The following is a 12,345-nucleotide window of genomic DNA, read 5'->3' as shown; positions in this document are numbered from 1 at the left end:
CCTATGGTCACCTAATCTATGACAAAGGAGGCAAGAATATACAATGAAGACAAGACAGTCTCTTCAATAAACGGTGCTGGGAAAACTGGGCAACTACATGTAAAATAATGAAATCAGAACACTACCTAACACCATACACAAAAATAAACTCAAAATGGATTAAAGGGGCTTCCCTGGTGGCGCAGTGGTTGAGAGTCCGCCTGCCGATGCAGGGGACACGGGTTCGTGCCCCGGTCTGGGAGGATCCCACATGCTGCGGAGCAGCTGGGCCCATGAGCCATGGCCGCTGAGCCTACGCGTCCAGAGCCTGTGCTCCACAGCGGGAGAGGCCACAACAGTGAGAGGCCCGCGTACAGGGGGAAAAATAAAATGGATTAAAGACCTAAATGTAGGGACTTCCCTGGTGGCGCAGTGGTTGAGAATCCGCCTGCCAATGCAGGGGACACAAGTTCAATCCCTGGTCTGGGAAGATTCCACATGCCGCAGAGCAACTGGGCCCATGTGCCACAACTGTTGAGCCTGCACTCTGGAGCCGCCGAGCCACAACTACTGAAGCCTGCACACCTAGAGCCCGTGCTCCACAGCAAGAGAAGCCACTGCAGTGAGAAGCCCGTGCACCGCAATGAAGAGTAGCCCTTACTCGCTGCAACTAGAGAAAGCCCGCATGCAGCAACAAAGACCCAATGCAGCCAAAAATAAATAAATAAATAAAATTTTTAAAAAGACCAAATGTGAGACCAGACACCATAAAACTCTTAGAGGAAAACACAGGAAAAACACTCTTTGACAAAAATCACAGCAAAATCTTTTATGACCCACCTCCTAGAGTAATGAAAATAAAAAAAATAAATAAACAAATGGGACCTAATGAAACTTAAAGGCTTTTGCACAGCAAAGAAACCATAAACAAGACGAATAGACAACCCACGGAATGGGAGAAAATATTTGCAAATGAAGCAAGAGAAAGGATTAATCTCCAAAATATATAATGCAGCTTAATATCAAAAAAACGAACAACCTAATCAAAAAATGGGCAGAAGACCTCAACAGACAGTTCAGCAAAGAAGATATACAGATGGCCAAGAGGCACATGAAAATATGCTCAACAACACTAATTATTAGAGAAATACAAATCAAAACTATAGTGAGGTGTCACCTCACACCAGTCCAAATGGCCATCATCAAAAAATCTACAGACAAGATTCGTGGGCATTGCTTGATGCTCAGGAATTTCAAAAGAATAAGATTAGATGATTGATAACAAGGATTTCTGCAGAAGAGCTATGCAAATAGACCTCTCAGAATGGGCACAGGGGTGGAAGATGAAATCTATCGCATGCAAAGTCTCACCAAAGGTTATTCAGAGCAGAGGAATCTCAATAATCAAATGGACAGAATGGCCCATTCTACAGATGTTGAGAATATCCCTAACCATCTGCTGCTTGTGCAATGGGTTCATGAACAAAGAGAATCTAATGGATAAGATGAAGGTCAGAAGGGTGAGTGTTCACAGGGCGAGAGAGAGTCATGGACATATACACACTAACAAACGTAGTAAGGTAGATAGCTGGGGGGAAGCAGCCGCAAGGCACAGGGATATTAGCTCGGTGCTTTGTGACAGCCTGGAAGGGTGGGATGGGGAGAGTGGGAGGGAGGGAGACGCAAGAGGGAAGACATATGGGAACATATGTATATGTATAGCTGATTCACTTTGTTATAAAGCAGAAACTAACACACCATTGTAAAGCAATTATACCCCAATAAAGATGTTTAAAAAATAAATAAATAAAAAATAAAAATAAAATAAAAAAAAAAGATGAAGGTCATTCATGGGCTGAATCACATGGACTTCCCCCAACCAACATGATCTGGTTAATACAACTCCTGAGGGCCCAAACTGCCAACAGCAGAGCCCAATACTGTGTATCTTCCCTGGTACTGCAAACCAGCCAGCTACGTGGAGAAGGATGACTATTTGTGGCTTCCTTCCATCATTGTGAGGCTGCGATACCTACACAGGCATGAACTTTATTCTGAATTTGCATATGATATCCCTGCCTGTCTGCAAATTTACAAATTACTTTAATGCCCAATAATGCACTCCAAAACAATGGCTAAATCTCTTCCTAAGAAAGTGAAACATGGACCGTTGCCTATGGAATTCACTGGCGTATAACACAGAAGCAGCTGCTCTTATAAAATGGACGATAAACTGGACAACTGAAGACCCAATTTAGGAAACAGCAGGGAAATGACTTTTAGAGTTTGGAGTGCTGTCCTACAGAATAATGTTTAAGCTCTGAATCCAAAACAAATTTATATTTTGTTTCTCCCTTACCAGAATACAAGGGTCCTGGAATCACGGGGTGGCATGAGAAAGAAAGGAGGCATGGTCCATTGTATTAATTGACACCAAATCACAGACTGTACCTAATGTCTCTTCTGCTCAGATGATCAGAGACTTGAGATGCACAAGATTTGAGGACACTTGCCAAAGAGATTTGGGGAAGAGATGTGGATAAGATCAACTAAGAAGACACCCAGAGCGTGAGAATATTTGCAGCCCTTGTAAATCTCACCAAAAAGGCCGGAATTGTAGGGAAGGCTCTCTTATGAATTATTCCAAACATAAAATGGTGCCATAAAAATATAATAAAAACCTGTGTTGAGCTTCCCTGGTGGCGCAGTGGTTGAGAGTCCGCCTGCCGATGCAGGGGACACGGGTTCGTGCCCTGGTCCGGGAAGATCCCACACACCGCGGAGTGGCTAGGCCCGTGAGCCATGGCCGCTGAGCCTGCGCATCCGGAGCCTGTGCTCTGCAGTGGGAGAGGCCACAACAGTGAGAGGCCCGCGTACTGCAAAAAAACAAAAAACCTGTGTACCCACTACCCAGATTATGAAATAAAACAGTACCAGTACTGGGGGCTTCCCTGGTGGCGCAGTGATTGAGAGTCCGCCTGCCGATGCAGGGGACACGGGTTCGTGCCCCGGTCCGGGAAGATCCCACATGCCACGGAGCGGCTGGGCCCGTGAGCCATGGTCACTGAGCCTGCGCGTCTGGAGCCTGTGCTCTGCAGTGGGAGAGGCCACAACAGTGAGAGGCCCGCGTACCGCAAAACAAACAAACAAAAAAAACAGTACCAGTACTATTTAAGGTCCCTGGGTAACCTTCCATGATCTCGCCATCCTTACTCTTTATACCCCCTCCTAGATGTAACCACTGCCCTGAATTTTGTTTTTTATGTTCCCATTCATAAGTTTATTACACATGTACATATCAACTAAAAACATGTCAATTTTCATATTTTTCCATTTTATATACACGGGAGCATACTATCTGGATTCTTCAGCAACTTATTTATTTTTTGCTCAAGATTAGGAAAAGCATCCATATTTAATTTTCAATAATGTATAATTGTCTAATGAGTGAGTTTATGATGATTGTGGTTAGCAAATACCTTTTGAGTATTATATAAGTTGTTTCTAAATTTCCTTCTGCTATTATAAATAATTCTGTAATTTTTGTACCTGTATTCTTGTACATTGAGTTTATCTTGAGTTTTCTGTTTAAGCAATTATATTGTTTGAATAAAAAAACTCATTTATGAAAAAAAAACCCTACAAACAATAAATGCTGGAGAGGGTGTGGAGAAAAGGGAATCCTCTTACACTGTTGGTAGGAATATAAATTGTTACAGCCACTGTGGAGGACAGTATGGAGGTTCCTTAAAAAACTAAAAATAGAACTACCATATGACCCAGCAATCCCACTACTGGGCATATACCCTGAGAAAACCATAATTCAAAAAGACACATACACCCCAATGTTCATTGGAGCTCTATTTACAATAGCCAGGACATGGAAGCAACGTAAGTGTCCATTGACAGATGAATGGATAAAGAAGATGTGGTACATATATATAATGGAATACTACTCAGGCATAGAAAGAAATGAAATTGAGTCATTTGTAGAGATGTGGATGGACCTAGAGTCTGTCATACAGAGTGAAGTAAGTCAGAAAGAGAAAAACAAACATATATTAACGCATATATGTGGAATCTAGAAAAATGGTACAGACGCACCTATTCACAGAGCAGGAATAGAAAGGCAGACGTAGAGAACGGACGTGTGGACACGGCGGGTGGGGAAGGGGAGGGTGGGATGAATTGGAAGATTAGGTTTGACATAAATACACTACCATGTGTAAAATAGCTAGCTAGTGGGAACCTGCTGTATAGCAGAGGCAGCTCAGCTCGGTGCTCTGTGATGGTCTACTTGGGTGGGATGTGGGGGGAGGGAGGTCCAAGAGGGAGGGGATGTGTGTATGCATATGGCTGACTCACTTCACTGTGCAGCAGAAACTAACACAACATTGTAAAGCAATTATACTCCAATCAAAAAAAACCCAAAACCCTGCATGTCTGTCTCCACTCCATCCCTTTCCCTTTTCTGAGGTAACCACTCCCCTGAATATTACATTTATCATTTCCTTTTCTTTTAAATCTGACCACGCATGTCTTTATCTCCGAACCATATACTGTTTAATTTTGCATGTTTGTGAGCTTTAGGTAAATAGAATTATTCTATATTTTTCCAAGATTTGCTTTTTCATTCAGCATTTTCGTTGCTATAGTTTCCATTGTATGAATCAACCCAAAACTCCACTTTTGTTGGCCATAAAGTCTGTTTCCAGTTTTTTGCTTGTTACAAACAGTGCTATTATGAATATTCTTTTTTTTAATATTCTTGTATGTGTATCCTGATGCGGTCAGTGAGTTCTCCTAGGTTTATCTAGGAGAGGTTTGGTGGGTCACAGTGATGCATGTCTTAAGCTTTACTAGACGATGCCGAATTGTTTTCCAAGGTGATCGTATCAGTCATAACAATCTGCAATCCCAACAGTAATGTTTCAATTGTTAGACATCTTCACCAATACATGATGCTTACACATTTTTATTTTTTGCAAATCTGTAAAGCAGTATCTCACTGGTTTAATATGCATTTCTGGGATTTCTAATGATATTGAACATCATGTTATAAGTTTATTGGCCATCTCCACTCTCTCTTTTGAAAAGTGCCTATTTGAGTCATTTGCCCATGTTTCTTCTATTGATTTATCTTTTTCTCCCTAATTTGTAAGAGTTCTTCATATGTCCTGGGCATTAATCGTTTGTCAGTTTAACAAATCCTTTGTTAATCTTGAACATGTCTTATCTCTCTAGCTAAACTGTTAGTCCTGGAGGTTGAGGATAGGGATAGAGAGTACAGAAAAATAAATTAGACCAGTAGTGATCCTCTAGGATTACAACTTCCTATTTCCCTTATACCTTTCTCCACATGGGTCAAAGTGCTGGAGGCACAGAGCGTACCCTTCAGTGAAGTGAAGAATTTTCAAGAGCCTGGGAGGGAAGGTTACAAGCTGGCTTTCTTTTGCTTTCTTTATCTTTTTCATTTATTTTTTTGCTCCAAGTATTTTATTTTTTTATTGGGGTATAGTTGTTTTACAATGTTGTGTTAGTTTCTACTGTACATTGAAGTTCCCTGTGCTAAATAGCAGGTTCTTGTTAGTTATCTATTTTATACATATTAATGTATGTATGTCAATCCCAGTCTCCCAATTCATCCCACTGTCTTGCTTTCTTTTTAAAGAACCAATCACAGCAAGGCAGATAAAGAATGTTCAGTTGTCAGACTTTGAAACATTCAGATGAAGGCGTGGACGCGTGGAGGTGAACTCGCTGCACTCTCTTTGGTGGCTGGTGCGCAGAAGTTTCTTTTGCCCCCAGGTGTTGCCTTGTGAGCTCTTACACGTGCGCTGAGTCTCTCCAGCTTCGCCGGAAACTCTCTGAACCGACGGCCAGATTCCGTTGGTTTAACTCTCTCCAGGCCTGGCACTCAGCCAAGCGCTCAGTTCCTTTACAGATTTACCTACAGGGCCACAGAAATGCACGGTTCCGCCGCTGTACTAGGAATTACGGTCGGGAAGGCGGGAAAGCGCAGTGCACCCGAGGGATCTCCTGCCTGTCTCCCGCGCGCTGAAGGAATCTCTGGAGAACGTGTCTCGGGGCCGGGAAGTGGGGATCCGCTAAACATTTTAGAGGCCTTCCGCGGGTGGGGTGGGCAGGAGCTTGGGAGGCCTCAGTGGGGTAGCCGTTTGCACCCTGCTCTGCTTCACAGGGGAGGGGGCGGGGACCAGGAGGACTTTGGAATCTGTTACCGAAGGTGTTGCAGTAACAGGGCGCAAAGTCAACACGCGCTTAGGGCGCCACGGCCCGCCGCAGCCGGCAGAGCCCGGCGGGCCACCCCGGCCTCCGGTCCGGGGCTGGGGGAGCGACACCCCGCCCTCCCCCGCGCCCAACACAGATCCCGCCTCGCCTCCGGACGACCCTCGGAAGCGTCGGCGGAAACCAAGGGTCTCAGGGCGCTGCCCTACCGCTGGGGGCGGGTCTCGAATCGCCGAGCTCCGGGGCGTGTCACGGGCGCCAGCTCCTGATTGGCCGGCCGAGGCGGTAACGGGCCAGGAGCTGCTGGATTGGCGCAGCCGGAGGCCAGAGCAGGAGTAACTGGACTCCAGGTGGCCGGTCGCAGTCCCGGAGCCCGAGGGGCTGGCGTCTGCGCCGGGCCCAAAGTCTAGGGAGAGATCCTGACCAGGACGCGCGCACCATGCCCTACCTGCTCATCAGCACCCAGATCCGCATGGTGAGTACCCGCTGGCCAGCCCTGGGAGTTGGCGTTCGGCCCGGGTCAGGGGTGGGGGGGTGCTGCAGACCGCATCTCGGCGCCTCCCTCCCGGGCGACGCCCGCGCGTGGCCGGACCCGGAAGCCGCCCGGAACACGCCCCCCTGGGCGGCCGGGAGGGAGGCTGGGTCTTGGACTTAGCCTGGATCCAGGGACTCAGAGAGCTCTGGCAGCCCGGCGACTCCAGCGCCGCGAAGGGGGCCAGGTGAGTGCGTCCCCACCACCCAGCGAGCTCTGGGCGCCTGTGGCTCCGGTCCTACCTGCCTGCGAGAAGGTCAAGAGCCTTTGGGAGGGACCCAGGAAGTCCTGGTCTCACATGTGCAGCACCCACTGCCCCACACAGAGCCACTCTGCCAGGGAGTGGGGAGTGGGAGTGGACTAACCTGAGGGAGAGAGGTTTGTTAAAGGATGTGCTAAGACGCCAAGACCCCTGTGCCGAGTGGCCCACTAGCTACACCCTTAGGCACTTCCAGGAAGAGCTCTCCTGAGATCTTAGGAAAGGAAGAGAAGAAAGAACCCGAGACAGCCCATGGGGTTAGAGATGGGAGAACACCATTCAACAGTCAGAAACCATGCCCCTTTCCCTGGGCGCAGTTTCCTCTGAAAAAAGAAGGTGCTGGTTGCTCCATGAGTCCCCATTTGGCTTCAGAATAATATGACCGGGTCCCCAACCTGGGTAGCAGGATGCTCCTCTGCCCCTTCCCACTCCCCAGTGCTTGGGTGATCCATCAGAGGGTACACAGCTCCCTTGGGATGCAGGAAATAACAGATGGGCTCACCACTGGGCAGGAGAGGTCTCGGCAGTGCCACAGGGCAGTGGTTTAAGAACCAGTCAGCTGTGCAGTTGTTAAAATGTAGACTCCTGGACCCCTTCCCAGACCTCCGGAAGCACTCTGGAAGCCTGGGGCTTGGGAATTCAGTGCTCCTCAAGCAACTTAAAAAAATAAGTTTCATCGATATATTATACATATCACGACAGAATTCACCAAAGTGTACAATTCAATGGTGATGGGGTTTTTGTTTTTTAGCTTGCTCAGAGTTGTGCATCCATCACCATAGGCAATTTTAGAACATTTCTATCACCTTACAAAGAAACCCTGTACCCATACCCTGTCCCTAGCAGTCACTCATTTCCCCCGGGCCCCTCAGCCCTAGGTAACCACCCATCTACTTTTCGTTGTAATATGTGGTCTTTGGCCTCTTTCACTTACGTGATGTTTTCAAGGTTCATCCATATTGTAGCACACATCAATACTTGTTCCTTTTTATTGTCAAATAAAATTCCATTGAATGGCTATACCACATTTTATTTATCCACTGATCAGGTGACAAACATTTAGGTTGTTTCCACTTTCTGGTTATTATGAATAACGCTACTGTGAACATTCGTGCGCAAGTTTTTGTGTGGACATGTTCTCATTTCTCTGTTCTCCAGCTTATTCTGATACACAGATATAGGTGGTGGTGCCTGGCGTGAAGGTGCCAGTAGTTGGGCATTGCCCAGCCCGGCCTAGAGGGTGCAGGGAGGCCCCGCATGGCTCAGCCTGATCACTGATGGACTCCACCCCTTCCCAGCTTGTGTTTAGCGCCCAAGATTCCTTTCCTCTCCCTCCAGTCTTTAACTGAAGCAGGCTCAGAGCCAGCAGGCGGGGGAGGAAGGAGAGGCGAGACAGCTCACCTCTGCCTGGCAGCCAGCCAAGCAGCCGCTGTGACTTACCTTGCAGGAGGTGGGCCCCACCATGGTGGGCGATGAGCACTCCGATCCAGAACTGATGCGGCATCTGGGGGCCTCAAAAAGAAGCATCCTGGGAAACAATTTGTAAGTAGTAGCATTCCTAAGGATCTTCTCCTTGCCAGCCCCTAGACTTGTCTCTGTTCCTTTTACACAACAGGACAATGCCACTGCCTAGCCTCAGGACCCCTCTGCCTGCATCCTGGGGATCTGTCCTCTGTAGGCTTTCTCTGAGAGCTTTCCCACTGGCCCTCCCTTCACAAGGGAGCCCCTGGACAAAGTCCCAGGACAGAGTCTGGTTCCCTGAGTATAGGACTCTGCAAGTGGACTGCTCCTTGCCCTGCCCTTTCATCTCTAAACTGGATCCCATCAAGGCAAAGACAACCACAGAGAAAGGCTTCTGTCTTGAAGAGATGGCTAAGTAACAAAGCTCAGCCCTAGAAACAGGGAGAAGGGAGCCTGGGTCCTGCTTCCAGTTCAGCTGCTGCCTGGGGACTTAGCCACTTCCCTTGGCATCTTTCACACCAGCCCCAAGTCTAAACAGTGATTCATGCTTCCTTTTCTGCCCTTCACCCCTTCCTGCTGTAGGCAGGGAGAACTCTGGCTACACAGGCTCAAACTCCTGAGAAGGGTCACCAGAGTGCACCCCAGTTAGAAGAAGGGAAAGAGGAGGCAAGCTGGCCGTAGCCCCCTGGTCAGGGTTGGAGGACAGAAGCCAACGCCATCCCTTTGCCATAAGGCTTTTGTCTCTCAGATGCCCAGCCTGGGGCTTCAGCCCTTTATCTACTTGATGGCCCTTCAGAATCAATTAACCCTGAAAGAAGGGAAACCAGGCATTCTCCATCCTAGGCAGTGGCACTCAGAGCCAGGAGCTCTTGGGGGCCAAACTTACTGCTCCACCACTACAGGACAGCCAGGCAGCAAGAGGGCAGAGGCCTGGGGGAGGGTCCCAGGGAGAGCAGGCCGCTCCTGCTGAATGGGCAGTGGCCCAGGGCACATGGAACTGTTGTCAGACTCATGCCGGTTCTACTCTCTGGATGACATCGGGAAAGCTGCTTTACTCCTCTCTTTTCTCACTTATAAAATGGGAACAATAACAGTACCTTCCTTAGGTTGTTGGGAGGAATAAATGAGATGATGCAAAGAGCTTAGTAGATGAGGGGCAGGGAATGTGTACTCAGCCTGGCACCCAGAAGTCACCCAGCAAACGTCAGTCCCTGTTAGGAGTACTCCTGACCAGGCCTAGTCTGCAGCAGATACTAGCGTGGTACGCAGGGCTGTGCTGTGTACTCCCTCACGCCACCCTCCTTCTCTTCGCAGTTGTGAGTACTACGTCAATGACCCTCCTCGAATAGTCCTTGACAAGCTGGAGCGCAGAGGCTTCCGTGTGCTGAGCATGACAGGGGTGGGCCAGACGTTGGTGTGGTGCCTGCACAAGGAGTGACCCTCCCACGCCGAGGAGCTGCAGTCACCCCTTCTCTGGAGTGGTTGCCATGGGCCCCGACCCCAGGACCCTGCCTCACTCACCGCCCTGCCCATTCTTCCCAAGTCGTCATTTTCCTCGGCCCAGCACCACTGGGCAATGAACGGCCTTCTCTGAAACCTGCCTCAGCCAGTGGGGGGGCAGGGCCCCTGGCCCTGGTGCCCCCAGCTGCCCCTCCAGCTTCAGGCCTGGCACGGGCCCTGGAGGAGGCCGTGTTCTGTGGCAGGCTGAGGAGCTGGCAAGAGCCAGGCTGCCCCTGGCAGGGAGCTGGGTGCCCCCCCGGAGCATGGCTCCAGGACTGGGCGTGTGGGTCCTGCGTAGCTAGTCCAAGCAAGTAAAGGGCTGTGATGAGTGGCTGCTCCTCTGCTCTGCTGGCCACTGACTCTCACCGTGTGGAGCGCCTCCCTGGGAGGGAGAGCCAGGCCTGGGTGGAGCCCTCCGAGGCAGAACCCAGAAACCAGGGTCACACTTGGGCAGGCCCACACCCTACACCTATGTATGCAATAGAGGTAGACTCTTAAAAAAAAAAAAAAAAGTTTATTGGTGACATTTAAGAAAAGGGCTGTGGGATGGGAGGGCTGGAGGCAGGAGGCTACGTGGGCTGCCCAGCCTGGTCCTCCTGCTGCATCTGGGCGATCAGCTGCTGCCTCTCAGCTGCCTGGCGCATACGCATCATGACGAGGCTCTCATAGTCCCTCTCGGACCGCACGGAGCCCTGGGGGGACAGAGGGAGGACACGGAGGCGTCAGGGCGGCGGGGCACAGCCCCACGGATTCCAGACTCGGAGGACAGGGCCTAGGCAGAGCCGCCGCCAAGAGTCAAGGAGGGAGGATGCCCAGGAGGGGAAGGACCCTGGAACATCCTGCAATCCCAACTCTCCCATGTTCCTTCAGAGCAAGCAGGCCTTTGGCCCCAGGCCAGCTTCTCAGCTGGCTCCCCTTCAGCCCATCTCAAGCAGCTGTCACCCCGCCCCACCTCCCCTTTCCCAGGCCCTTCACATCTACAGTCAGCTCAGGTGAATCACTTCCTCATGCTCTAGCCAGGCCCTCATCCCTTCATTTCCTCCACCCCATGGCTTCTGCTTCTCACAAGTTACCAGTGAAGGGGGGTTGTCAGAGGCACAGAAATACACTCCACTCTGCCAGGTGGAGGTGAGAGCACTGACCCCTCCCAGCTGCCCACCCTCCCTGTGGTCTGGCTCCGGCTGAGGATGCACAGGGAGCCCTACCCTACACACAGCCTCACTCAGCCCCACCCTAGAAGGAGAGAGAAACAAGCATGAGGCCAGCTTGCCTCCTAAAAATACACACTAGGGCTCCTGGAGGGCAGGGCCCGTGGCTTTTTCTTTTATGATCCTGCCCGCACAGTGAGGGGGACTGAACGGTGCAATATTTTCATAATCAAAATAATAAATGACCACCTCAGTGGGCCAAGGCTGTGGGGTGGAGAGGCAGCTCTACAGGAGAGCCCTGGGCCGCCAACGCCATGCCCTGATAAGGTCTGCAGTGGCACTTAAATCATTTCCTCCCTCTGTGCAGCTGAAGCTGCATGAAGAAGTATGAAGCCCACCAGAGTTGGCACAGAAGGGAGCCAGGCCAGGGGGGCTGCACAGTAGAGCTGCTGAGGCCTGCTTCGCAGTACCCCAAGCTGATGCACCTTCGTGGAACAGGCCAGGAAAAAAGTTTGGTGGTCAGTGACCCGGGGAATTAGAAGGGAGTGGCTGGGGTTAAGATGCCAGGCCCTGGCCAACTGGTTTGGAGTCAGGGGTGTACAGAACCAGGAAGTGTTACCCAGCCCAGATCCCCCTGCCCTTCCCGACAGCCCCACGCCTCCTCCCAGGCCTCCGCAGTTCCTAGGAGAATTGCCCTCCCAGCCAGGCCCACCTACTAGACTTGACCCAGCCCCTTCCCCAGAGGCAGGACCCCAAATGAGGCCCAGGCAGCCCCACAGGAAGGCAGGACACTGGCTCTCAAATGTCCTTTCCTGCCCTGAGGCTATCTGGGAAAATCCAGGAAGGCTGAGGAAATGGGAGCAGCCAGGGGAGGGCAATTCTCCCCCCGCCCAAGGTAATGCTGCTCTGCTGAGAAAACTTGAAGTCACCCTCGGCACGCCCCGAGCCTGGCCCTGGGAGGAGCCAGCCCTTTATAGGCACAGGGCCGCTCCCCGTTAACACACCCTCTGCCTCCTTCCTTCCCCCCATCCCTGCAGGCTCTGCTAATGAGGGCCAGTCACTCACACCAGTGGCAGGCCTCTTCCTTCCCCAGCAGTCGTTCCACACGCCTGCCTTTCAATTAGCTCCCACCTCCCGGAGCTCCTCACCCCACACCCACGGGGACTGGGGGGCCAGGCCTGCCCGCAAGGGCGCAGGGCGTTGGGCTGTGGAGGAAGAGG

At 50.7% G+C, this 12,345-nt stretch overlaps 2 protein-coding genes across 5 annotated transcripts in view; one reads left to right on the top strand and one right to left on the bottom strand.

Moving 5' to 3' along the window:
* The first annotated feature begins 6,317 nt into the window (after positions 1–6,317).
* Positions 6,318–10,314, top strand: GCHFR (GTP cyclohydrolase I feedback regulator). The gene is made up of 3 exons (XM_024732385.1): positions 6,318–6,700; positions 8,464–8,558; positions 9,792–10,314. The coding sequence occupies exons 1-3, from the start codon at positions 6,665–6,667 to the stop codon at positions 9,913–9,915; spliced, it is 255 nt and encodes an 84-aa protein (XP_024588153.1). The 5' UTR covers positions 6,318–6,664; the 3' UTR covers positions 9,916–10,314.
* A 161-nt stretch (positions 10,315–10,475) lies between these two features.
* Positions 10,476–12,345, bottom strand: part of DNAJC17 (DnaJ heat shock protein family (Hsp40) member C17) — a 39,161-nt gene continuing 37,291 nt past the window's right edge. For 3 of the 4 annotated variants that reach the window (XM_024732381.1, XM_024732383.1, XM_024732382.1), the window contains one exon: positions 10,476–10,669. In XM_024732381.1, the coding sequence (XP_024588149.1) occupies positions 10,547–10,669 (123 nt within the window). In that variant the 3' untranslated portion in view covers positions 10,476–10,546. The remainder of the gene's footprint in view (positions 10,670–12,345) is intronic. The other variant, XR_003001421.1, reaches the window with a different exon arrangement.

The sequence above is a fragment of the Neophocaena asiaeorientalis genome, unplaced genomic scaffold (genome assembly GCF_003031525.2).
Source record: "Neophocaena asiaeorientalis asiaeorientalis breed wild unplaced genomic scaffold, Neophocaena_asiaeorientalis_V1.1 scaffold119, whole genome shotgun sequence".
NCBI lineage: Eukaryota > Metazoa > Chordata > Mammalia > Artiodactyla > Phocoenidae > Neophocaena > Neophocaena asiaeorientalis.
This window is presented reverse-complemented; position numbering and strand designations above follow the sequence as displayed.